This window comes from Bombus terrestris, chromosome 11, assembly GCF_910591885.1.
Source record: "Bombus terrestris chromosome 11, iyBomTerr1.2, whole genome shotgun sequence".
Lineage (NCBI taxonomy): Eukaryota > Metazoa > Arthropoda > Insecta > Hymenoptera > Apidae > Bombus > Bombus terrestris.
This window is the reverse complement of record NC_063279.1, coordinates 16,601,608-16,627,739: the sequence shown is the minus strand read 5'-3', so window position 1 is coordinate 16,627,739 and position 26,132 is coordinate 16,601,608. Positions and strand designations below refer to the sequence as shown.

At 29.6% G+C, this 26,132-nt stretch overlaps 2 protein-coding genes and 2 long non-coding RNA genes across 9 annotated transcripts in view; 1 reads left to right on the top strand and 3 right to left on the bottom strand.

Moving 5' to 3' along the window:
• Window positions 1-286: 286 nt before the first annotated feature.
• LOC105665618 (anaphase-promoting complex subunit 2) lies at window positions 287-4,127 on the bottom strand. Of its 2 annotated transcripts, none has more exons than XM_048409964.1 (8): window positions 3,986-4,127; window positions 3,369-3,804; window positions 3,019-3,257; window positions 2,727-2,907; window positions 2,417-2,642; window positions 2,113-2,297; window positions 932-1,477; window positions 287-846 (listed from the first exon to the last, which is right to left on the bottom strand). In XM_048409964.1, the coding sequence occupies exons 1-8, from the start codon at window positions 4,067-4,069 to the stop codon at window positions 407-409; spliced, it is 2,337 nt and encodes a 778-aa protein (XP_048265921.1). In that variant the 5' UTR covers window positions 4,070-4,127; the 3' UTR covers window positions 287-406. The 2 variants fall into 2 exon arrangements, with proteins under 2 accessions (XP_048265921.1, XP_012169526.1); XM_012314136.3 differs by having other exon boundaries at window positions 3,971-4,069.
• Window positions 4,128-4,506: 379 nt separating this feature from the next.
• LOC110119703 lies at window positions 4,507-24,333 on the top strand. 2 transcript variants are annotated; one of them, XR_007225669.1, is made up of 2 exons: window positions 4,507-4,640; window positions 24,071-24,333. It is a non-coding gene; the product is annotated as an uncharacterized LOC110119703 (long non-coding RNA). The 2 variants fall into 2 exon arrangements; XR_007225670.1 differs by having other exon boundaries at window positions 4,532-4,640; window positions 22,851-24,333.
• On the bottom strand, window positions 5,804-7,630 carry LOC110120118. Its single transcript, XR_002308736.2, has 2 exons — window positions 7,193-7,630; window positions 5,804-6,264 (listed from the first exon to the last, which is right to left on the bottom strand). It is a non-coding gene; the product is annotated as an uncharacterized LOC110120118 (long non-coding RNA).
• The window catches only part of LOC100650613 (protein real-time), a 47,153-nt gene continuing 30,031 nt past the window's right edge, over window positions 9,011-26,132 (bottom strand). For 3 of the 4 annotated variants that reach the window (XM_048409966.1, XM_048409965.1, XM_048409968.1), the window contains 9 exons: window positions 24,320-24,408; window positions 24,060-24,197; window positions 20,285-20,405; window positions 18,258-18,382; window positions 17,910-17,978; window positions 12,973-13,219; window positions 11,427-11,533; window positions 9,446-9,588; window positions 9,011-9,371 (listed from right to left, as the gene is read on the bottom strand). In XM_048409966.1, the coding sequence (XP_048265923.1) occupies window positions 9,302-9,371; window positions 9,446-9,588; window positions 11,427-11,533; window positions 12,973-13,219; window positions 17,910-17,978; window positions 18,258-18,382; window positions 20,285-20,405; window positions 24,060-24,197; window positions 24,320-24,408 (1,109 nt within the window). In that variant the 3' untranslated portion in view covers window positions 9,011-9,301. The remainder of the gene's footprint in view (window positions 9,372-9,445; window positions 9,589-11,426; window positions 11,534-12,972; window positions 13,220-17,909; window positions 17,979-18,257; window positions 18,383-20,284; window positions 20,406-24,059; window positions 24,198-24,319; window positions 24,409-26,132) is intronic. The other variant, XM_048409967.1, reaches the window with a different exon arrangement.

The window sequence follows — 26,132 nt, the reverse complement described above, 5'->3', positions numbered from 1 at the left end:
GCAAAGATGATATTAATTTCTTCGAGAAACTAAAATATAATATATAATTAAACTATAATGTGCATGTATATATAATACTTAACTATGCAGGCAATTACATTGATATATTGAATTTATTATATTATGCATTTTGTTTATAAATGCATTACAGAAATATTTTGTTATAACTGTATCTATTATCTGATTGTAACATATAATTTACGCGTTAGAAAAAAGTAATTCTCGCCTTCGTCTTTATTATACAGCACATAAAATTTCATTGTTGCTCAGTATATTAAACTATGGATTTAAACAGTATTATACAGATTAATTTTTATTATTAATCTTATTGTATGAAATCAGCTTTTACACATTGATGAGTTTATCACATATTATACATCATATAATACAAAGAATTAAATAATAATTATGATTTTGGTAAACGATATAAGCCACCTGAAAATAATAGTTGATGTTCTCTCACTTTTCTATCAAGAAATTGTCTCAATTCAGGTAAGCCACATTCCATTGCTCCTGGACCTTGAGATGCGAACATTTTTAACATTTGATGAATTCTCTCTAAAGGCATAGAATCTAAATTGGTTAACATGCCAACGATATAAGACCAAAATACTTGAAGTTCTTCCTCCCTCTGATCACTTGCAGACGCCATTGCACTTTCTACTTCTTCTTCCAGAACGATGTCTGATAAAGATTTGGTTTTCGTCGAACTTTCTTCTTGTAATATGAAGACATCGTTAGAAATTTCTTTCAAAAGACCCCGTGAAACCCAAAAAGTTATTTTTCTTCTTAACACAGTTGCAGGGGCATGCATTATTTCTGCAAGTTCTTCTAGAGCCCATTCTTCTGCAAGTTGAAAAATACAATAAATATATTAATATTAAACAAATTTAAGGATGTTAATAATAACATGTGCATAAATATTTCTTACTCTTATCTTGAAAATGTAAGATTATTGTAGCATGTATGGGCGTTACATTTATATCTAATTTTCTATCTTTTAATTCAATTTCTAAATTAACATTTCCGAGATGAGGTTTCCAACAAAGTGTTCTATTTCCTTTTAGAGTTTCAAATGCTTTTACATATTTGTTTAATTGGTCCTGTACAATTTTAGGTAACTCTAATTTCCAGTTTTCTTTAAATGGTGGCCAAAACTGTGCTGATAATATCAATGCAGATGTAGGAAAGTGCTCTTTTTCTAAAGTGTAACTAGCATCAGATTGTATATGCCCGTCTATTCTTTTAGAATCGTATACATCTTTTAACATAACTTCACAGTAATGAAGTTGATTATCTCCAAAACGCCTTTTCAATAATTCTAAATGACGGATTTCTCGTTCAGTATGATAATTTAATTGAGACAGTAGTCTGTCTGCTAATAATGTACGATATTCATTTACAAATAGATCTTGACTACCATATACATTTACTAACATCGATATTATATCTGACATCCTGCGTTGTGCTGATTTTGCTATAAAAAAAGAGATTTAAATCTGTTTTAGTAAGCTCAAATGTGTACTTTGTAAGATTTATTATATAATAATGTATAAAAAAATTAGTTAAAACTTAAATAGGAACGTTGTAAAGAAAATTCTATTAAAATTAAAAAGAGGTTGTGCAGCCAGATATTTATAAAATAAATTTGCAAGTTTAAATATATTGAAAATACTACATACTACATACTACAATATTGCAGTAAAACATTTTCTCAGTTTATGCATGAGTTGCACACATAAGATCTTTTGATTATTTTAACAAATACAGATTGGAAAGATTCAAATTAGGTAAATTTTAGCAATCATAAAGAACGTTCTTTTTATCACAATCTGCATATCAATAATAATCCTAAATACTTCTAATCCTAAATAATTCCAAAATCTACTTATAATAGATATATAACAGACTTATATATATAGATTTTGAATTGTTATCTAAATATTACGTAATCAGATATATAAATAGAAACAAATGTATCTTAAATGGAAACGTAACCAATACAACATTCCTTGGAGAAGACATATTTCTATTATTTTAGTATAAAACATAAAATTCATATTCAGTGTTTTGAGTAATCATCTTAAAACACTTTAGATGTTATAAACATACCAGGATCAGCATCAACAGGATCTGGCATCCATTTATCCCAATCTTCGTTTTCTTCATCGCCAGAACCATCATCTAATTGTAAGGATTCGCCCTTGATTAGTTCATCAGCTAGATCACTTGGTGAGTCATCAAGCAAATCACTCACTACGCAACGTACAGTATCCTCTCTGGTTCTTAAATAAATTCTAAATAATATGTAAAAGCATTTAAATATTTTGTGAAAAAGTTCATTGGTGATTTAACAGATTAAAATTAGTACACTTTAATAATTGTTGATAAAATATGATGTTAATATAATAGTTACTTAATAGGTTCTGTTATTGTTTCAAGGAGGACACCTGTAGGATCCAATTGTCTCAATGCTCTTATAGCTGCAATATAAGCTGTTATTATGTCTGGTGTATTTACACCTGGATGTAATAATCTTGTTTTTAATGCTTCTTGTAGACTTTCTATTAGGATTTTACGTAAATCAGTTCGTTCTAGACAAATACGTAAATCATCTATAGCAGGTTGAGAATCAGGATACTCTAAACATAGAAAACAGTTTAAGTAACATAAATATGAATGTAGCAAGTATAAGAAGATATATGTATGAAGTATGTTTTAATAACCTATTATGATGTCAAAGAGTTGTTCAATTCTAAATCTTGTATATGTTTCATATAAAAAATGAGACAGTTTCTGTTTAAATTTGTCTATAGCATTACGAGTTTGATTAGTCAAAGATACAACCTTTGAAAAACCACCAGAATATATTCTTATTAACCAACTCATAACAACCGTTTCAAGCCACTGTGAAATAAAATATAAAATATGACATTGATTATATTATTCATCGCATTCAAGAAGTCAGGCAAGTACAGTTTATATTATGTAAGTGGAGTATGTATAACAAAATCTTACATTTTCTAATGATTTTAATTGTGACACATCAAATGTTTTATCACATGATTGATTGACACGATTTTTAATACGTATATGTATCAACGATGTAAGAACATTACCAACTAATCTCTCTAATAGTTCTAACTCAATTAATTTTCTATTTGTTTCATGGAACATAAATACAATCATTTGACACTGACATTTATCTACTTCCTGGTAACAACCCATACATTGAGCAGTATCACTTCCATTAGTTACTGCAAAGTAAACACTCAGTAGTAGAAGTACACTCAGTAAGTAGAATATATAAATATTAAAATTTTGTTATTTACTTTCTTATAATTAAATTGTAACATAGAACTAAGTACCTTGTGTAGAACTATCTGCACTACAAAATACATTAAACGCAATTTTATAAAATTGTTCAACTATGTGTTCATAGTGAAGTGGTAACTGACTTAATAGCGTAGATCGTACAATTAATTTAAATTGACTTAGTACGTTGTTCCCATTTGTTGTAGATTGAACTGTTTCATTTTGTGTTAAGTATTCTAACTTTTTTAATAATGGCAAAAATTCTGTTAAACTTATATATAATCCATCTACTGCATTTTTAAAATGTTCGAAACCTTGTTGTCCAGTCACATTATTTGTGAATTTTTTCCAAAATGTGGGTGCTACATTTTGCCGAATATATAACTCTATATGATAAATAACTATATCTTCAACAAATTGTGTCAAATTCAACCTCTTTATTTCTTTAATCACATCTGCAAATTCTTCATCTGTACATTCATTTTGAATCTAAAACAAATATTAAGTTACTTACTTTACAAATATCAAGTTACTATTTTAAACACATATTTCAAGAATATTATATGAATTTGATTATGTATTACATTATAAGCACTCAATAAAGTATTCGTTACTACTAAGTATATTTTCAGGATAAGCAAATCTAGATATTTACCAAATATAAACAAACCTTTTCATATAAAATAGGAAATGCATACTGAACTTGAAAGAAAAAATCGTTTTTATTGATCTGAGATTTATCCATATTATACATATATAATTTAACCAATTTTGAAATTATAATCACTTTTCATAATTGATTATCTGGTAATATTTTTCTTCTGAATTATTAAGAAATTAGAATATAAAATGTATTTAAATATATGTTAACCAAAAGAGAATATTGATCACACATTTCGGACTCTTTCAAAATAAATACAATATTTTGCTACATAAACTGTTGAAAAACTCGTCTATTGTTATTATTAATATAACAATACCTATTATAAATATAAACAAAAACATACACGACTAGCATTACGTAGTAAGGTTATTTCAGAAATGAATAAGGATGATCATCAATGCTTATGGGCGATACGTATGTAGTGAAATTCAACTAAAAACTGCGTACTAATTGTAAAAATAAGAGCCTCTCGTGGTCAATGACTGAACTAGTTGTAAGTTTCGTCTCCAGTGTTTTTACTGGGATTTAAATATGAGAATGCATAGCGAGTGAGGAAATGTGTAATCGTGTGATCCTGCATTACTGCATTGTATTGGTAAATACTGTAAAGAAGAAATGTGCACACGGCACGAAGCAGTATCAGAACAAATATATGTTAATTGTAAGTATCCATTTGAGAATTCCTCCTGATAGTCTCTCGCAAGAGTACTGTCAAATTGTATGTTCATTTAAGAAGAACTCTCAGAATCGTGTCATTTGAGATTCGTCTAGATAGTGTGTGAGTCATATGCTGACATTCCGCAGTTCATTTTGAAACACGAGATGTATACTTGATCCGAAAATAGAAGTTTTATTAATGAGCTGAAACTAGAAAATAAACTATAAGTTGTCAATGATACCAGCAGAAGACGGTGTTAAATTAATGGAAGATCACAATAAATTATTTGCGAAAAATGTGGAATAAACAGAATGTGTTCTTTAAGTTGTATTGAAGAAATATGTTATATAAAATTCTATACTTCATTTATGATATAGAATATCCTATTTTATACATTGTTTACAATTTCATAGGAAACTTCAATATTAATTCAAAATTATATACATAATTTGATTGATCTGTATTTGTGAAAATGAAAGTTTATAAGAACACGCACCCACTATAACTGTATATGCAATAATCCACATATCTAGACTGGGCCCAAGACTCACCACCTTAAAATCTATAAAGTATATATGTATATATATCTTCTTGTTTTCACAGAACGATATTGATGTATATTAGTGTTATTAGTATTATATATATTCCAAAAGAATTTAAAGCAGAATTAACATATATATATATATATATATATATATATATATGCATGTATGTAATTATTGCATTTTATAACTCATACTTTATACAGATGTCTTAAAAATATTCAGAGAGGAACAAAGTAAATTAAATTTGTTTATTTCAATAACAACATTCATTTACAATTATTTCATACGATAAGTATATCTTACTTTCCCATAATTTTATTACACATGAAAAGTAATATTAATTATTTTGTATTTAAAACATTAAGTATGAGATATAAATTTAATTAAACATAAAGCTTTAACATCTGCTTTTATTTATAATATACTATTCAATTTGTGTTTTAATTTTCAACAGTAGATTATTGCATATATAGGATGAATGATTTAAACGGAATGTACCTTATGTATTTATCGTTATATGGTAGAATTTGTCATGACATAGTTGCACTATATAAAAGAGCAAACATAAGCGTATAAAAAATCTCATTTTAAGTTATTTTTTAAGAGATTTGCAGGTCATCATACTTTTAAAAAAGTTTATTCTTGTGGAGCATAAAAAAGCAAATTTAACAGTTCTAAGAAATATACTGTTACAATTATTTTGAAACTTAAAACATTTAGTTCATAAAAATCTTGGGACAAAATACAATCAGAAATTACAAAACCTTTTTTTCAACACCAGAGAGATAGTAGGATACTATTGATGCTTAAATAGGGGGAGGGATCTATAAGATATTAATATAATATTAAGTCTATTATTTGTATGATTTCATGTGGATATAATAGATATATGTAATTATGTACTGTATTATAATCTTGAGATTTTTGGTTTGAAGCAGTGTCCTACATAGTAACAAGCTTTAAAAAGCTTTAAAGAGCCTAAATATGTCTTAATAGTGATACATCTTCGAGAGATATCCTTTAGATGTTCTTTATATACCATTACTCCTGTTCCGAATCTGTGAACAGCTCGCATTTCGAATCTGCAACCAAGTAACAGCCCTTTTCAATTTCTTAGTTGAACAATTAAAAAATTGGGATGAGAGTGTCCCAGGGTGCATCGAGTTAGAGGCTCATCTGTTCATATCGTCACGATATTTAGTATTTCAAAAACGTATAGTTTGTGCAGTATATTCTTTGGCTTTGGCAATGACAGAGGATTGATCAAGAAAGATCTTGTATCTTTTTAGTTTTTTGACATAGTGAAATCACATTCAACATTGACAAGGACACGGTTTTCAGCCAAAAGCTTCAAACAATGCATATATTTCATATTTTGTTACTTCTCTTTTCTTAATAAAGGTGAAAGTGAATAAATTGTGTTACATTTCTACAGTATGTCCTAATGTACTAAAAAGATTTGTGAAAGTTTTTATCTATAATGTTTTGTCTTTAAGAGGTGTATATTGACTTTTGCGATTAATTATGTATACTTTTATATCATATGTGATGGTTGTTTGTTTTAACTTTTAATTAGTATAGAATGTGTGAAAGACAGCTCTAATTTTTCATTCTTTTTTGAGACATGAATTACGATAATAAATAATTATAAAAAAAAGGTTTGCAAAATATTTGTTATTGTTTGACTAGGCTTGGATCTTTTCATTATTAATGTATAAAGTAAAAACAACTGAATTTGATTTGTATTCTGCACTTGTATCTGCAATTGTATACATGATAATGCAATAAACATTAGCAGCCTGTGAGATCTCTTATGATAGATTAATTACATAAGTTTCAATGTCTGTAATAATTAAAAATTAATGCATAACCAGTGTTTCACACACAGTTTCCATTTCCTAAGATACTATTGCATATGCACATGTAACTGTAATGATATATTTTCTGAAGTTATTCATTTGTCATGATGCACTTTAGGAAATATTGTTAATAACGCGTACTTTCATGTACCTCTCTATATAATGCCAGCGTATCCTGAGTTTTTTTAGCTTGTCTTTAGAAGCTGATAGCAATTTTTTAGTACAAGATTTACAAAGTTAGCTGCTGTATAAATTTAAGTTCGTTCTAAAATCCTTTTACACGAATAGCAACAAAAATTCGATTAGTCCTCGAAAATATTGTTGAATTCTATATCCTAATATTACTGACTAGCAGGTTAAAAGTCGAAGGCAATATGTGCAAGTCCTCTACTTAATAATAATATTATAACACCAATGGATACTTATCTATACAAATATATACATTTGCATGTACTGTTCAAATATGTTTTACGTCTATTTTATAACGGATTATAATAGAATATAACCTAAAACAATTCTAATAACATAACTTATAGTATATATAGTATTTATAATTATTATGTAATGATTAATTTTGCATCTATACTACATATACATAAGAAAATCTGACCAGCTTTCAACAGCTTAACTAATTCATGTCTTGATATCATAAGATTTCTTCCTTTCTTTTCACACTTCTCTAACTTCTTTGCTTATTTCTTTCATTTTGGTTGGTATTTGGGTAAAAGCTTAGTTTGTTGTCCTGGTCTTTTTTTTATTACTATGGTTCTTGTTTTATTATCTTAGTGTGTAATTTTTGTATTTTGCATTACTTTCGAGGGTCTACCTCCCATTACTTTTTCTTGTGAGTTATCGATACTGCTCATTTTTTTGTGTTTTCCTAATCTCATATTTTTGGGGATATTAAATGTTTCTTGTATAGACTATTGCTGGCTATATATGTTCTTTTAGATGATCTTTAATCCGAGGCTAATAGGAAGTCTGTTTTTGTTTATTCTATTTGGGACTCCATTTTAATTCACCGTAAAAGTGATGTTATTTCTATGCATGCTTCCTACTTTGTGCCCCTTCTAATATTGAATGTTTTATTTTAATGTTCTACGTTTTAATATTAATAATATTTTTAATAGAAAAATATTAATTTATACTCTACAAAAATTAAAAATTTGATGGCAAGGATACAGTTTTAAAAGATGCACGTATGCAAGATTGCAACAGAAATACGAAAAAAACATGCGAAAAGACAATAAGGAAACAATATACGTGAACATAGAAAAACAAAATATTTATTTTAAAACATTGAACTTGTAATTAACAATTTCCTATCAATAATGTTAAATCAGTTTTGACGTAAGATAATTTTGAAATCACAGAATTTTCATTCAGGGAAAATAGTTTAGATGTTGCATGAAAGTTGAGTGAGAAGAAAATGATAGGAAAATTAGTAGATACATATACATATATAATGTTCAATACTTGGATAATTCAGGGATCGATTCTTAAGTCTGAAAATCGAGATTTTTATTATAAAGTAATTAGATAAAATACAAAAATAAACAATTAATATCCGTCTATAACAATAAATAACAATAATTATATAAACGGGAGATAATAAGTTTTTTGGTACAATGTTTACCTGAAAATCGAGAATCGATTTTCAACGTTCTGAGCTACCGATCTTTCTTCTTCGGTCTTTAAAATCTTAAATAACTATTCTGTAACCTTGTCTGTCTCTAATGTAACTCTCTGTCCGTCCGTTTGGGAAAAGCGTGCTTCTCAAAATGGTTGTCCTTAAAATAAAAGAAGATCGTTCTGTCCGCGAAACAAAGCCTGTCGTGCTACCCGTAAAACATAAAGAATCCCTATCCCACATGAACTCTAGGGAGTTTACACATATAAATAAGTTTCGCTGTTTAAACGGAAATTAAAGGAGTAAAATAAACACGAGGGGATATAAATTTCCATTATGTTAATTTCGAATTTAAACTTTTAATTATACCTCAAATTGTTTTACATATTTTATGAATTAAAATTTCGTGCATTCTACTAAGCGATTACAATATAGATAGTTATATACTTATTTAAAACGTGATAACAGTGCTGTTATAAACTAAGATTCAAAAATTTAAATATTATAATGTTATTGCAATATGGAAGAAATTCCAAAGCAAATTAATAAATTTATTCAAATAAAGCCACTATTTTCAATGTTTCATAATCCTAATCCTTGGTAAACACTCTATGATGTATGCTTTACACGTCATCTAGACAAAAATGAAGTTGCTTCTGATTTTGTACTTATAGCAGATTGCAAGCTCATCATAGATCCCCTAAAAATTAAATTATACAAGTATATCTATGTGTAACACAGATTATATGAAAATTAATTTGTAAAAAGAAATACCTGTAATGAACTGAAGATAATGTTTCATAAAAATACATAAGCTGGGCTTTATGACCACTAATGGATGGAAGAAACTCTCCTGGATCATCTTGATTATGCCATTGCAATATATATACACCAGCATCTTGCATTATATGAGAACCCTATGTTCAAATAAATAATTATTATTAGCATAAAAAATAAAAAAATAATTAGTAAAATATGTTAAAACATGTAATCATCTTATGATAAACAAATGACCCCACATAATTGAATTACTTAGCAGACGTTTTCTCAATTTTGATACATTGAAATAAGAGTCGTGCTATTCTTTTACAGTCTTCTTACCAAAAGGTATCTACATCTTTTCTACCTTCCGACTCTCTCTTCTAGAGACAATATTTCTATCCTTTAACTTCCTAAGTCTAACAATGCGCGATAAGCTCGTGACCGTTCCGTGCTGCTGAGTCTCGCTCGCGTATGGATATAATTTGATAATTTTTGACTGCTTTTTCTCATATGCTTATATTGCTTATATGGCATATAATATTTTATAATATCATGAAAGTACATATTTCTTACGTAATCTTAAAAGATAATAGAAAGAAGTAGGACATGTCATAGGAGAAATTCTTTCGAATTAAAAAGAAACGAAACCAGCAGAGCGTTGTACACAATTCCAAAAAGCATGATAATGGTAAATGAATCACTGAATATGAATAATTGTATTATAATTGTCGTTATGTTAAAATCACCTCTTACTACGATTAACAGAAAAAAATATACAATTTTTTTTATCACTTTTCTTAATTTTGCTAGTCACTTCAGGTGTTAAAGCAACATAACGTCGTGCTATATTCCTAAACTCTCTCACGCCCAACAATTAAACCTTCGGTACCAGATAGCTACGTGATTTTATGAGTCATCATTAGGCATCTGTCACAATCTTATCCGCATCTTCCACGGTTTTTAATTTTTTCCTATCATAATTACATGCAAGTAAAATAGAGCACATTTCACGAACTTCGATGATCTTCAGATATTGTCAGGATCAATGTCTTAACTAATCTCACGTAAATCGTGTATGTAAAAGCTGCTCGGTAACAGATGGTATAAAATTCTTGATTTATGAGCATTATAAATGTTGTGTGTGAAGTGTACGTTATTATGTGCATAATGTATGTTGTGTTTGTTGCCTTCATTTTCTTTAATTATATGGTTAAATTCGAGGATTATAAAGTTAAAGATCAAATGTAATTTTTATACTTTATTTTCATTTTAGTTTGGCTTGTGAAAAAACCATCTTTCTCTGAAAATCCTGTGTATAAATTGTATATTTGCGGAGAATTATACAGATGATCGGATATATAGGCCACGGAAAGATTCGAACACTGCACAATTTTAATTTCTAATTTGTATATTTACACTAAACGTATAAAGATCAACAAAATATAATACATTATGTTACGCTATACCGTTATAGACAACAGTAGAAAAAAACTTTTGAGTTATTATTTATTGTTGTCTAAATATTAAAAGTAATGCCAAAGAAGAGCGAATTTTTATGCCGCAAAAAGTTTCAGACTAAAAGTATACATTGAGGAATTTTGTAGTTTAATTCTTCATTAAATGTTGCCAGTACCTGTATATAGAATGTTTGTAAACAATGCTTCGTTCAAATCCGAGCACTTTGGATTGCGAATATGTATTAGTTTTGTAACTAATTTGTTTAAGGTGAATTTCAAATTTTAAAATACGACAATTAATATGTTTACTACAAAAAGAAAAAGTCAACCCGAAGTAGCGGGTATATTAAAGAACGTTTAGAAAAAGAATGGAAACAAATTAGTGGTAATTATTTAAAAAAAATTATTTACACTGATCAAGCATCAAGCATCAAGATAATTTAACGAATATAGTCATTTAAGGTCAATCAATAGTCGTGAAACGTACTCTATACATTATATTCTTAAAAACATCAATATACTTATTGTTTACTTACTTGAATGCTTTCACCATCGTGACAAACAATGCTCGGTTCGACCTTAATGAAATGTCCTTTGATTTCTTTCATCTCTAATAATTCTGCATCTTCAGCTGTAACAGATTCTGAAAAATTTACATCGATTATTTATACAATTATTCCGAATACAATATATGTATGAAATACGCATTTCTTAATACTTTCGCAATAGAATGTGAAATTATTTTTGTCCCTGAATTGCATCAAAATCATATATTTTTTGTTGAACCGTGAAGAGTTTGCACCCCACCTCAATGCATTCTTTTTGGAATATTTTTGACTACATTATTATGAAGTATGAATAACGGCAAAATATTATAAGAAAAATTTGTTTCTTTTCGTGCATTTCTTGGTATATACAATTCTATATTCTATACCATAATGTTGCCAACCGAGAATTTATTTGGTTCGAATTAGTATCTATGTATATTTTCCTCTTTAAAATCAACATTTCAATGAAACTGAAGTTACACACGCCTAATAAACAATTTTCATTAAAGTTACTATTAATTTTTTTTAATTTTCTTCTTTCGTTCTACATTTTAAGATGTTTTTCACCTTTTTTTCGATGTCAAGGATACAATTGCCCCTTCTTATTATTTATCGATTATTTATACGTCACAATGATAATTTTTTAAACTCAAAATTAGAATCATTGGCAATGCAATACACAAAAAACAATTTTGAACATCTATCAATTCTTATTCATTTTTTATTAATATCTTAATGTTCCGGTTACTCCGTGAATAATCGACAGTTTAACGTCAATGTAAAGATCAAGTTCTTTTTCGTACTTTAATTTAAAGGGTCTGATGTGTTCTAATAACATTCTCTCTCTCTCTCTCTCTCTTCCCCTTTGCCTTTCCGTCTGATTTTGTGATGTTGAAATAACAACTATGTATATGTATAGATATAATAAAAAGGATACATATTTAGCTTTTATATAATAATAATTCATATGTGCTTTATGTATCGCATCATTCAATAAAGTTTAGTACCATGCAGCAATAGTACTTTATAGTAATAATAACTGAATTATGATATGCGTACTTCATGTATTTGAAAATGTGAAATTTTCATTGAAGGATAACCAAAAGGAGTTATATTTCTATCTATTTTACATTTTTCCATCTCATACTGCATAACATCAATAGTGTTTATAACTTTGAGGTCATTGAAAATACAAATAACTGCTACGCATGTTTATATGCAATGTTTGTCATAGGAAAGAGATTTCTCTTCATTAATTAAATAATTATAATTTTATAAAATACAAAGTTGCGCTCTTTTGTTATAATTTGGATAATGGAACATATTACCTGAACTAATATAATAGAAAAGAGTAGATGTTGCGCAATAGAAATATTGGTTAGACCACTATTTAAAAGTATTTAGATGTTAATACATTATACAATAAGTACTTTAATAATAGCTTGAGAAGCAGTTGCTGTAAAGGGTCAAAATCAAATCTTTCTAATTTGTAATTAATCTGTAATTTTATTCATATACATATACGTATACATACCCAAAGAAAGATCTTTGTCATCATTATAAGCTTGGTAAAGTACGGTGAATATTATATTATGACGCATCACATCAAAATCCCATGTTAAAACTGCTCCTGGATCATTAGAACGGATTATTACACGATGAATTTGTCCACGGCTTAAACTAATGCAATGGTATAGATTATGCTCTTCTTGAGACGATGTAGGTTCCAATTCCATTTTATATAGATGTTTCGGTACAATTCCTCCTTCAGTAATGTAGGCCTAACATCAATAAAAAAATATATGTTAAATGTAAACCTTAAGAACAGCATAATAAAATAAATAATGCATATTAACAGGACTGAATCACAGCTAATGCGGCACAAAAATGTGTACGTTAAATTTTCAGATTTGCAATAATGCACATATATGTGGACGTATTTGTGCATGTGTGTCGAATATTATTAAATATATGGTTTTAACAGATAGTATACGTAATTAATGATTAGAGATGTATAATAATCTAGAATAATAAAAAAAAGAAGATACGAAGATAGTAAAAAAGATATTTAACATTTTGTATGTCGATTTAATTGCACTCAAATTAACTTGGGAAAACTAAATTTGTATATATTTAATAAAACAATAAAATGTTTTACAACAAAATCAAAGGATCTCATTCAGTTTTGGCTAAAAAATTATGGATCTTGGAACTACTGAACCTTGTGAGAAAAAGTTGTACCGCAGTTTGTGTGGATCATCTTCTTCAGGTGAAATCTCTACTTTCTCACCTTTAAATTCAATTTGAAGACGTTTTTATACTCGAAAGTAGGACGGTAAAGCGGAGATAATTTTTCCCGAAAATTGTATGCATTCAAATAACTCTGCAGAATTTAATAAACCCGTTTTGCGATTCGTTTTATAATAAATTTGAAGGTAAAATAATCCCTTAAAAGTTATACGATTTTTTCTACCTTCTTATTTCATTTTGAATAAAAGCCCTGCCAGTAGAATGAAAATAATCCAAAATTCAATAGGAGAAGATCAAACGTTCAGATTTTTACTTTGTGTCTGTTTTTTTATGCGTATTTAGTGTAAAAGATCAGAGTATTAGTTATTGTATGTGCTTAACACGAGTATTTATAATACATATGTTTAAAGTCTAGACGATTTCTCATAGACCTTGTTTCTATACATAAATCGATGCGCGTTTCATTGCTACAAAGGAAAATATCAAACAAAAGAAGAGCGAAAAGAAATTCCTGTAAATATTGGAAACATATGTAGTATCGTGGAGAGATTGTCTAAGAAAGACTCGACGAAATATGTACAATGTTGCGAAAAAGCCTAAGTGCCGACAGGCCGAAAGAGTTAGGAAACTTCAATGGGCCAAGCGGCCCATCAATGTATCTGTAACCCCAAAATCTACTACACTGACGTCACTTTAGGCGACCACCTCTAAACATTCTCCAAACAGCCGACACATTGCCACCCTGATAAAGAATTTCCAAAAACAATATCCCCACCATCATTTTCGTTGTCTTTGGTTAGTATATAAAGCCCGAATATCGACGACCAAGTCAGTCTGAACTGTGAGCCGATACTTGAACATCGTAAGTGGTACCCAAGGGTCTTGGACTCTTGAGAAATAAAGTTTTTTGTATCATCAAGAGAGTTTCTTTTTTACGTGACATATCCTCGGTCCTTCGGGTAAATAGTTACTCGAAAGAAGGCGTACGTGGCTATGATCGCGGACGCTTAGCGAACACGTACGTAGTGGGGGCTATGAAAAGACAACAAAGGGGTGTTTGAGGGAGAAAGACGATTAACCGTCAGTTGTTAATTTAGAGTCTAGTTGCGAGGAGTTAATTGCGAGTCGTGAGTTGAGTTGAGAGAGTTGCGAGTTGTTATGGGTTGTTAATTGTTAGTTGTGAGTTGTGAATTATCAATTTAGTTGTCTTAGCTATAACACATTACTGCATTAAGTTTAACCCACTGCAAATGAATTCATTTATCAATAAATTTATCATATAGAATAGAAATCTGGAAATCCTAATTTCTAATAATTCTGATAATGATTCTATACATATGTAAAATAAATATAGTGATGATAAAATCACACCATATATAATGTATCAATATCTATACATATATATAAAAGGAGTGAAAATTGAAAATTGAAAAAATGACGAGATAGAACTTATAGCTAAGGTTTCGATCTTGGAAGAAATTACGCGATGTTATCGAGAAATTTTAGACACCTCACGTTTGTTCAGATACATCTCTCATTCCATCTAAAAAAGGCGCATCAGAGGTTCATGTAGGGATGCTTAAGACACTAAAGATGTCATTGATCAGCAAATTAACATTTTTCGATAAGAATTAATCAACGTGCATTCTCGAAAAAATATAATAACCTCGGATATTTCGAATTCGTATTCGATTCGATGAAACTAATCCAAACATTCAGCAGGCGAGATTCAATTTCATTTTTAAACAGTTCACTCCTACATTTACTTATAAACAAAACTATGATTATAAATCACAAACGTATATTCGAGCTTTAAATTAAAACGGATGTTCGTTATTTATTTATTTATTTCTTTTGTCGAAGTAAAAGTTTAGTTTTCCTGCTTTTCGAAGCCGTTAACACTAACTGCCATGCCGAAATCACATGTTTCGCTCAGGACGCCACGGGAGTATTTTTATTATTCAAGGCATATAATGGCAAAATAATAATAAATTGACGATGTAAGACAACATTCTTGCCCAATGGACTGTTTATCTTATTGGTGGTCACGGGTACCACGGTGGTGTCTTGGTAACAGTTGATAGCGACATATTATAACAAGGCTTCGTTTATTTCAACAAAACATTCGCATTCGTTATTTCGTCGTAAGCAAAATGTCCAGAATATATTGTTGAAACGTGTAGAAGGTATTAGTAAACGGTATTTGCTCATTCTATATATAATAGTAAGGTATGTTCACACTTCTAACTTCAATTATATGATTATAAAGCAGCATTTACGATTATTTTCTAAGGTGTGTTTATAATAATATTCGTAGATTACCCTTCAAAGATATGGATGCAAACATAGTGCACCGTTAGATGCAAGATTTATTCTCATTTCTTTTTTTTTTTTTATTAATATTCTAATAAAAATGTTTAATTGTTCAATAGGACACTTTTTATTTCAAAGTATCTTCTATTTATCGATTATATTCAAAATGCCCTAACTGTCAATTTTCATTTAATTTTTACAATTGTAAGAAGTTCAAGCGCTCTGATCACCAATGACCACCGTGGCAGGCAATACACGACCAACGTAGCAGTCAAAGTTAAGAGTTGTTTAGCACTAAATCAATCAATGAGTCTCAGACTCATAGCCCTTTTTTAAAATATGCCTTGTACAGATGATGCAAAGGGGTATAGACAGGCCAATTTCGGAATTATACAAATACCCATATGCCCACGGGGCTCTGTTGTAATGTAATGCTGTCAGCGTGCGAATCTGGATTGTCTTACACTGTACTTATATTTTTATATTTATACTTACACTTATACTCAAGTATATTTCTGTTACACATTCATCCACGCGTTCCTCTAACAGATCTTATCAGTATAATTATCAGTTTACCAGTCAAGATAACAAGTCATCCCTTATCAGTTATCCTAAGTAAAATCATGACTGAACAATTACTAACAGATATTCATTATAAGCTTATGAGGCAGTCAAAAAATTGATGGAGATGGATATGATGTAACATGATGTTAGCTATACGTAAGTATATGTATATATAAGTACATGTACTTGTTAAAATGCTTCAAAAGAATAAGTAGTCATATGAAAAGAATGTTCTATCAGTAATTAAATCGATTTGAAACTAAAAGAAATATATGTATAGAATGTTCGAAATGATTTGTTCTGAACATTATAGTGTTATTCTACACATTTGGATCGGTGAAGATCTGAAAAAAGTAGCCGCAAAATTGACCTTCACCTTGAAATTCAAGGTCAGATCTTTTTTATTGCATTGTATTCTATTCATTACGAAGATGAAAAATCTCAAATGAATCATGGGTCGCAACTCAATCGTTCTTTTGGAAAGAAATGCCCAGTAAAGCTCCATTAGTTCCGGAACTCGCTTATTTTGTAATATGCTTACATCTTGCAGACATACGGGAAAAATAGCATCTGTTGTCACACATAGATACTCTAGATCCATAACTATATACTTCATATCTTCGTTTCTTTCTTGTTAAAAAGAAGAAGACGGCTGTCTACGTCAGAATGTGTAATCTTTCTTTTTATTTAATTTGTACTTTACAATTTGTCCAGCTGGACATTTGCTAAATTTTTCTAACTGAGTGTAATCGTGGGTTCGGATTCCTAACCTAAGTTTAAGTGTAGATTTTCGAAACCCGAGCGGCGGCTGTATATACATATAGGAAGAAATTACTTAGAATGTTGATCTTGATAACATATTCCAAGGCCATCGAAATCGATAACATGTATCATATTCTGTATATATTTTTACCCTTTTTTATTTTATTAAACTTCATTTCGATACAAAATGAGATCAGTACTTCTCAGGTATCTCCTTCAAAATCTCATCTTGCATATGTATATATTATACATACACTGTATTTCATAAAAAGACGCGCGTAACGCGACTGCAGTCTCGAACAATTGGATAATAACTCCTATTTGATAATTAAATACCTAGATGTTTTATGTAACTTCACGAACTTTAATTAAGCAAGCCTTGATTATAAGTACACACATATATATGTTGATTAATTGCTTTTATATAGGCTCTTCCATTTCTTATATCTTTGATCTCTTATAACACTAGACTAATAACTATTAGAAGGTGCTACATATAAGTACAAAACAATAATAAAACATAAAAGCACCAAATATCACTACGATTTTTAACAAATAAGACAAAGATATAAAAATTCTTACGTTATTAGCAGTTGCGTCGAAAATATAAAATCTTCGAGGTACCATACCATAAACCTCGCATACATTGTCCTAGTAGTTAAAATACATTATTGCTAAGTAATTTGAAACTAAGAAGTATTAAAGACGTTGGAAGTATTACTTCGTGCATGTGTTTTCATATATCTTACATAATGAAAACACGAAGATAATATTATATAAAAACATATATTTACGTGGTATATGCAATATTTTATGGTGTTAATTGCCGGTTATAAAGAAGATATTTTTTATTCGCGGTGAAAATACATTTTACATAAATATAAGATAATAAATTAAGCATATTAATAAATTATATATAATTATCCTTACCTCGGATGATCCTCCGAGGAAATCTGGGATAAATTCAGGATCGATATAGTCACTTAGGCTACCAGGACCTTGTTCTTGATAATTGGTGCCACAGTAAAATATGAATTTTTTTCTTGTATTTTCATCTGTGCAAGAGATTTAAACAAATTAATACATTTTTATGTGAAAATAAATATTCATATAATAAAATATCAAATATACAATATCTTTCATAAATAAGATGTAAACAGATGGCAATAAAACTGGCAATATTGCGATTTCTTAAATATTCTTAACTATTTTTAGATATCAACAAACATACTACTTGTATCCCAAATAATCAATAAAAGCTTTATTTTGATTTTCCGATGAACTCTTTCCCAGCGGTCGTGCGGTAGTTTTATATGTCAGGCTCACATTATGATTAGGGTTACGGGCGTGTAATGAATCTTCGCTGGAATTAGCCATCGTTATTATACAATTGAGGTAATGTTTATTAGCACAAATGTGAATATTACAGATTTGATAAGTAACCGTGGTGATTAGACACTAATGACAATGGTCTTAAGTTCGATAACGAACCCGCGGTCAACGGGATAACAAATGTGCTTTCTTCCAAAGCCTAAGTTGTATTCAACTTGCTTGTTTACGATATAAGTATTACTAAACTAACTCTTTGTTAAAATATAGAGTATTCACTGATCGTAAAGACGCTGTAACCCGCGGATGAAATCGCGCGAGAGAGTGACTTTTTTGTCACGATGATGTTGCAGAGGAAAACTATAATGGAGTGTGTCTAAAGACACGGGATCATCGGATTCGTCGAGGAAAGCCTTCGTTCGGAAAGTGAGGGAAATGGACGTTGTTGTTAATTGGTTAATTTCTATGTTTGTGGTTAGAGAAAGTGGTTAGCCGCTCTTGAGAGAAAGTTGCTAGCGGGAAGCGCCGTTCGTGAGAAAAGCAGATTTCCGTATCTTGCCGTAGTAGGTGATAGATTTAGGGACTGTTAGGATAAAGACTGTTTTGTCCGTCTGAAGGACCTTAATTAACTAAATCTTAAGATTTATAGCATTCTCCAACGATTCCAATCAAAAACTCTAAGATCTTTAATAGATGCACCTTGATATGTTACCAACGAAACGATACATCGCGACCTTAAGATACCCACAGCTAAAGAAGAATTATCCAAGTTCAGAAACAGATATAATATAAGAATTAAGAACCACCAAAACCCATTAGTTACCCAATTACTTGACACGATGGATCACATTCGCAGACCAAAAAGACAATACCCTTTAGATCGAAGCATTAGATTCAACTAGAATCAAACATACTATAAACTCTTATAATTCAAGTTATAGTACCACGTCAAAAGAATTTACTTATAATTCTCAATGAGAATTGTTTGTAAATAGTCTACCAAATAAAAAAAAAAAAAAAAAAAAAAAAGAAGAAAGGATTTATAGCGGGTCCTCAGGATAGCTGAACAAGTACTGTGGAGATGTATCGACATCTGGTAATCATCTTACCCGAAGAATAGGGTCTGTTTGTGGCGAACCACGGGACAGAAACCGTTGGAATGTTTACTGTCGAGTGCCGCTACAACTATTTCTTTTTAAGCAGAGTTATACAATTACTCCATACCTCTGTTAGGTAAAAACATCCGTAAGCGCAGCTACGTTTAGCGACTAGTTGTCATTTCGAGCCCAAGCTCATTATCACAAATCTCGGACAATTATAATCGGATTAAATCATAAAGACTAAAGTATTGGGGATTTTCCCAAGAATTCCAAAGGGAAGGCCCCGGTGTCTTTTCATCTCCGACATATATTTTCGACGGTAGTGATCGAGAGAGGTGGGGTTTTGCTAACGATAACTTTGTGGAATGCTCTACATAACGTTAACGCAACGATTTGATACGAGATTAGAAATGTAAATGCTGATATTTTGGTATAAAGTATTTTAGGTTTAGTGATGTTTCCGGGCAATACATGACAGTACTGTTGATCATAATAAATGATCTTAAGAAACAATTAAGAAATACTTACTTATAAATGTACTTATCAATGTCCATAAAATAGGGAAGCATCTAGGCGCTCGCATAATTAAAACTCTCCCCATAGTTTCTGGGTAATTTATTTCAACGATTTCAATAATACGTAATAGAGCCTGTAACAAAAATGTATTGTAAATAGTTCACCCTTGTAGTAAGTAGTACTAAAATAATATTCAATGAGGAAATATTTATTTAACCGAAATTACAATATATGTGTAACATTATGATTCGTATATTAAAAGATTTTTCTTCTGGCAGAGTCTTCTGGCAGATTTCATGCCACACATCATAAAAAATTTAAGAGTTGTTTTTGCAAATTAAAATGAGACGAAACCGAAAATAAGCTATGTTTGTGACTCTATTTATTAATTATTGAAAATATCAACGAAGTTCGACAAATTTGTCTACACGAATAAATGCTTCAGCGACAGGAAATACACAACTATGACCAAACGTAAAAATTAAATGTACATGTATTAAACTCGTATATACGCTTTCTACCACGCCATTCCATGAGTAATGTTGTTTTTTATCTTTAAATAAGCATTCATATGATTAAATGATGTGTTTATATAATTTCCTTTATATCTTTGAAAAATTCTGCATTGTTGAATGTAGAGTTTGAAATATTCAAACTGGTACCTTTTACTTATCCAGTTAACTGCGTTTGACGTGTATATACGTCAATCCAAAACTTTATTTCGGTGAGGTTGACGATACTCGTCATATGAAATAAGAAGTTACCATTTACTGTAGAAACTCAAAATGTTAGTAAAAAGTAATATAAATGACGTTTAGTAGTATGTTTCCTTTATACTTCCTGAAAAGCTATTATATATTTTATAAAAGAAAGTTTGATTATTTGATTATTCTCTTTGGTACGTATATCGGCTATTCCCTGAATTGTTTTGCGTTTTGTATCAGTTTATATAACTTATACCAACTTATATAGCTTATAACACTATCAAAAGCAAATCCACTTCGAAGATATGCCGTCTGCTCAAAAAATGGAATCCATAAGGAATTACGTTACTGGTGTTCGACCTGCAAAGTGCCACTTTGTGTGGTACCTTGCAGTATTTATTTGAATAATACCACACTGAAATCAACTAAATTTTTAAAATTTGTCTTATTTACTTATTTATTTTGTATTACTTTCTGTCAATTTTAAAGCTTTTAATAACAATATCTTTTTAAACGATGAATTGTAAATTTTTTATCGAATAAAAATGTAATCCTTGTTCGTTTTGCTTTACTTCTTTCGTACAATTTATAATAGGTGCATTTGCCTTGCGTTTGACGTGTATACGCCGTATAAATTCGCAGTTAACAGGTTAACACGTTCGTCACCCAGTGTAATTCGGCTAAGTTTCAAGACAAGATAAGTGGGAATTCATTGTTTATCACATTCGATTCATTGTTTATCGCCTTCGATTCATTGTAAAGAAAAGATTATTTGGTTCTGAAATGGAGAAAGCGATAAGCCTTCCAGCTAGAGTATTCCGAGGGATCTCACGGGAGATATCTCAGATTTTTCATTTCGTGAAAAGCATACTTGTAAGGCGTACATCAGTGATTTTTTCATCCTCAAAATGTTCAGTAAATAGCGTGAAAATATATTTGGAAGTGAGAAGAGTAGTGATGACGAAGTCCACAACTATTGTTCGAAGTGCCCAAAATCACCCCAAATGTGTTTGGAATGTTTTAACAAATACCATGCGATATAGCATAATGTAATATTTTATCCAGAATATAAATTAATAAAAAGTATGGTATAATGTGTTTTTAATATTTTTATCTTGTATATTCTATATATAATATCCTATATTTAATTAACTCGAACAAGAATACTTTGGTGACGGGGCCCCCACGAAAGTATACCCGTCACATAGATATGGGTGACGTGGTGATGAACGTGTTAAAAGAAGATTGGACACTAAATTTTAACAAAAATACACACAATAATGAAGCAAGAGCATCTGATCAAAATAGAACCTCATCCATTTATGAAAAAATACCAAAATAGATAATCAATATAGTAATTATTATAGTAGCACTATATGTTAATATTTAAAGCAAATCGGAAGCTTAAATTGAAATTTAAAAGATGTGCATCTATCAATGACGATTTATATCCGACGAGTAAACATTTATATTATACATTATGTGATCTACATATAAAGTATTATAATTGATTAAATTGCATATTATTAGTGACGGAAAATAGATTGTATATAAAAAATGTAAACTATGATGACTATTATATTGAAAGTCTGTACTGTGTCTAAGATCAGAACTTGACTGTCCAAACATTTCTTGATGCATGTGATGAGGTATATATAATAGAATTTCCGCAATGAATACAATTTCCGTCTTTTTATAATACTATTATGATTGTATTTCCACCGCCTATTTGTCGGCGTCTTGCAAATTTCTCTATAGTCCGTAAATAATGATAATAATACTTCCACTTTTTTGAAATTAACCATTTTTTCATCGAGGAAAATAACATTCCTCCATCTTTTAAACCATTTTAAATGTTTTTTGGCAAATTCCAGCCTCTGTTTCCTATGGACATTTATTAATTGAAGAAATAAATGGTATAAAGGATATTGACTTGATCAACTAACAAACACGAGCACATGCAGTGCGTATTGCAGAGAAAATTTCAAATTCCAATAAGATAATGGTCACACTACGTAGTCGGTAAAGAAGTATTTTTTTGAGAAAAAAATCGAAATTTTATGATGGCCAGCAAGATTACCTGACCTAAATATAATAAAGAATTTTTGGGGCGAGCTTCTTGCGAAAACAGTTTATGAAAATAGAAATATAAGACAAAAGAGAAAGAAGACCCTATTTAAATCGCAATAAAAAAGATGACAGCAATTGTAAAAAATAAAGAATACGAAATATTAACATAACATTTTCTTTAATAAATATGAGTAAATATTCATTTTTCTGCAGCGTGAGCTATCATGTTGTCCGAAAAAATTCTTGCAATATTTCTAATTTTCCAAGAAAAGATACTTATTTTCTCTTCAGGACTATATAGTGGTACATTAAAAACTAGTTGTTAAGTTAATGAAATATACTTTTGTATCTTTGTTATTCAATAAAGTTTTCCTATTTTATGTCATGAGCTATCTTTTTATCCAAAAGTGTATTAGAAGTATATGTACTTTACTTTATTGCAGCTTCATAGATATACATCTTTAATGATTATAAATAGCAAAAAATTACATTCCACTATGATAATGTTAAATCGCAGATGACAAACATAATTTTTAGAAAATCACAATTGTGTTCTGGGAATTCCACGATTTATACTCTATGTAAATTATACTTACTAGTATAGTATAGTATATTAATTATATTACTAGTGGTCCTTAACATCAGTATTAAATGATTTCTTCTTATATTTAAAGTATTAAAAATGTTGGCTCATGAATTAAAAAATTACATAAGAAATAAATAAATATTATAAAAAATAATACATTGATGATCATTAAAAATAAATATAAGTATTAATATTTTACACTTAAGTTATATATGATGTAATTTTAATATTATTTATGGGATGATTAATATAAGAAACATATTTATTGATTTTGTATGTATTCAAATAAGATATAATGTATATGAGTAGCATACATGTACTTATTAAACTGTTGTTTGAAAAAATATTAATATAATATTATAAAAATATGAATAAAATATTAATATAATTAATATAATATTATAAGTATATTAAATAGATTTTATACCTTTATACCAGGTCTCCATAAGTGACGCATATTTAGACCTTCAAGATCTATTAATAAACACCACTGCGAAACTGGATGGCCAGAAACACCAGTTGCTTCTTCCATAAGGACCAGTCCTTCTTCGCAAATATGTAGTACCTACAATGACAATATTAATTATGAATATTGTGGAAACCTATAAAATATATAAATAATATAAATTATTATTTTTACACGATGTATAATGCTACATATAATATTATTATACAAATAAAACTTACCAGCAACAGCAAGTCATCTTCTCCGATAGATTTCAATAATCCCTTTACATCCATTTGTCCCATTCTTAAAATATATAAAGGTTGACCATCTACAAATTAATAAAGACATCGTTATTTAAATTTACGCTTATAAAACCTTTCTTGTAAAATGCATATGAAGATATATATATAGTGAATTGAAAATTAACTTTATAAACACTAATGAAGACAGAAAGAATTCGTCTATTTACAATATTAATCTATTATAAAATAATTAAGAACATAGTATATGTACTTTATCTCTTCTATTTTTATTGAACATGGTTATGAATATGCAAAAGATAGTTTCGAGAAAAAAGTAAAAAAAAATGAGAAAATGTTTGATTGAAAATTCTTCAAAACCTTGTGTTAGGAAATTCAAAGCGTATTGTTCTTAAAGATTAGAAATAATTATTATAGATATGGCACTTCTGTTACACACGCATCTTCTTGTCGTTATACGTATAGTTCACTATCATCGCTATCATCACTATATTCTCATTTCGCATTCTCATGTATCATTTTTATATTCTCACTGTACATAATATCGCTCTTGGAACTTCTGCCTTACATTTGTAATAATTATCAAATGCAAAATCTTCAATTTCCAATAAGTTGTTTTCGGTAAAACTATCTCATATCCGGTTTTCAAGTATGTTATACAAATCAAATTTTTGAATAACTAAACGAATACTCGCAAAAAAATGTCGATATCACTACAATGAATTCTGTCTAAATTTAATTGTGCATCTGTGGTAGCGTACACGTCAGTATTGTTTCCTGGCTGGCTTAATCTATAATATATGAAATTAACTCCCATTTTTTATATCTCGAACTTTTTGTTGTTGATACTAGTTATTCTACGTTTGTTCTACATCGTTCCAAAGAAATAATTATTTATCTCGAAAGGTTCTAGAAATAAGCTCCCAAAAAAATTAATTTTTGTCCAGCCTCTCCCCCCGCCCCGCTCTTTTTAAACGCCGTAAAAATTATTCCGGACTGTCCTAGTTGTTCTAAATATAAAAAATCTATATCTATAAAACAATGGACATTTTTCTTCATTTTAATAGCAATATTATAAAGTAAAGGTTTCTTCTTTTGTTACACGAATCCTGGTTGTTCTAGTGGCGTGACTACAGCATACTGATTCGCCGAAACGAATGAAAGAAAAGGCTGACTTGAACAGGACGGCCATGATGCATAATATAAATAACGCAAGAGTGAAATAATCAACGAACGGTAAAGATGTACTAGATAGTGGGAAAGATGATAAAACCACATTAGTAGATGACGAGGAGTCAATAATTATAAAAGTAGGTGAGCTGAGGCGTCTAACCCAGATACTGATGGATGCAGTGGAAAGCATTGGTAGCCTAAAAAACAGAAAAAAAACGAATACATCTGATGTAAGAAAAGGACTCGGAGATAGCTAAAATCGAAAGAATGATAGACGGGTATGCTATATCACTGATTGAATGGACAAGCAAGCCAAGGAGAAGAAAGACAACGAGTCGTAGGACGGACAAGAGAGTAATCTCCGAAAGCAAAACTACAATGACACAGACATCGTCACGCTATACAGATGAAATGAATAACAGCAAAGAAGTTCAAATGAGTAGATGGCAAAAAATGATCGAAGCGGCAAAAAGAAAGTAAATCTCACCAGCCCAGGAGAAGAAAGAAGAAAATAGAAAAAGAGTAAAAAGGGGTGAAGCCACATGCGCCGATGTATGTAGAGTAAACGCCGGAAATGAGGATACGCAAGAAGATGATACCGGAGATTGGAAAATACAGG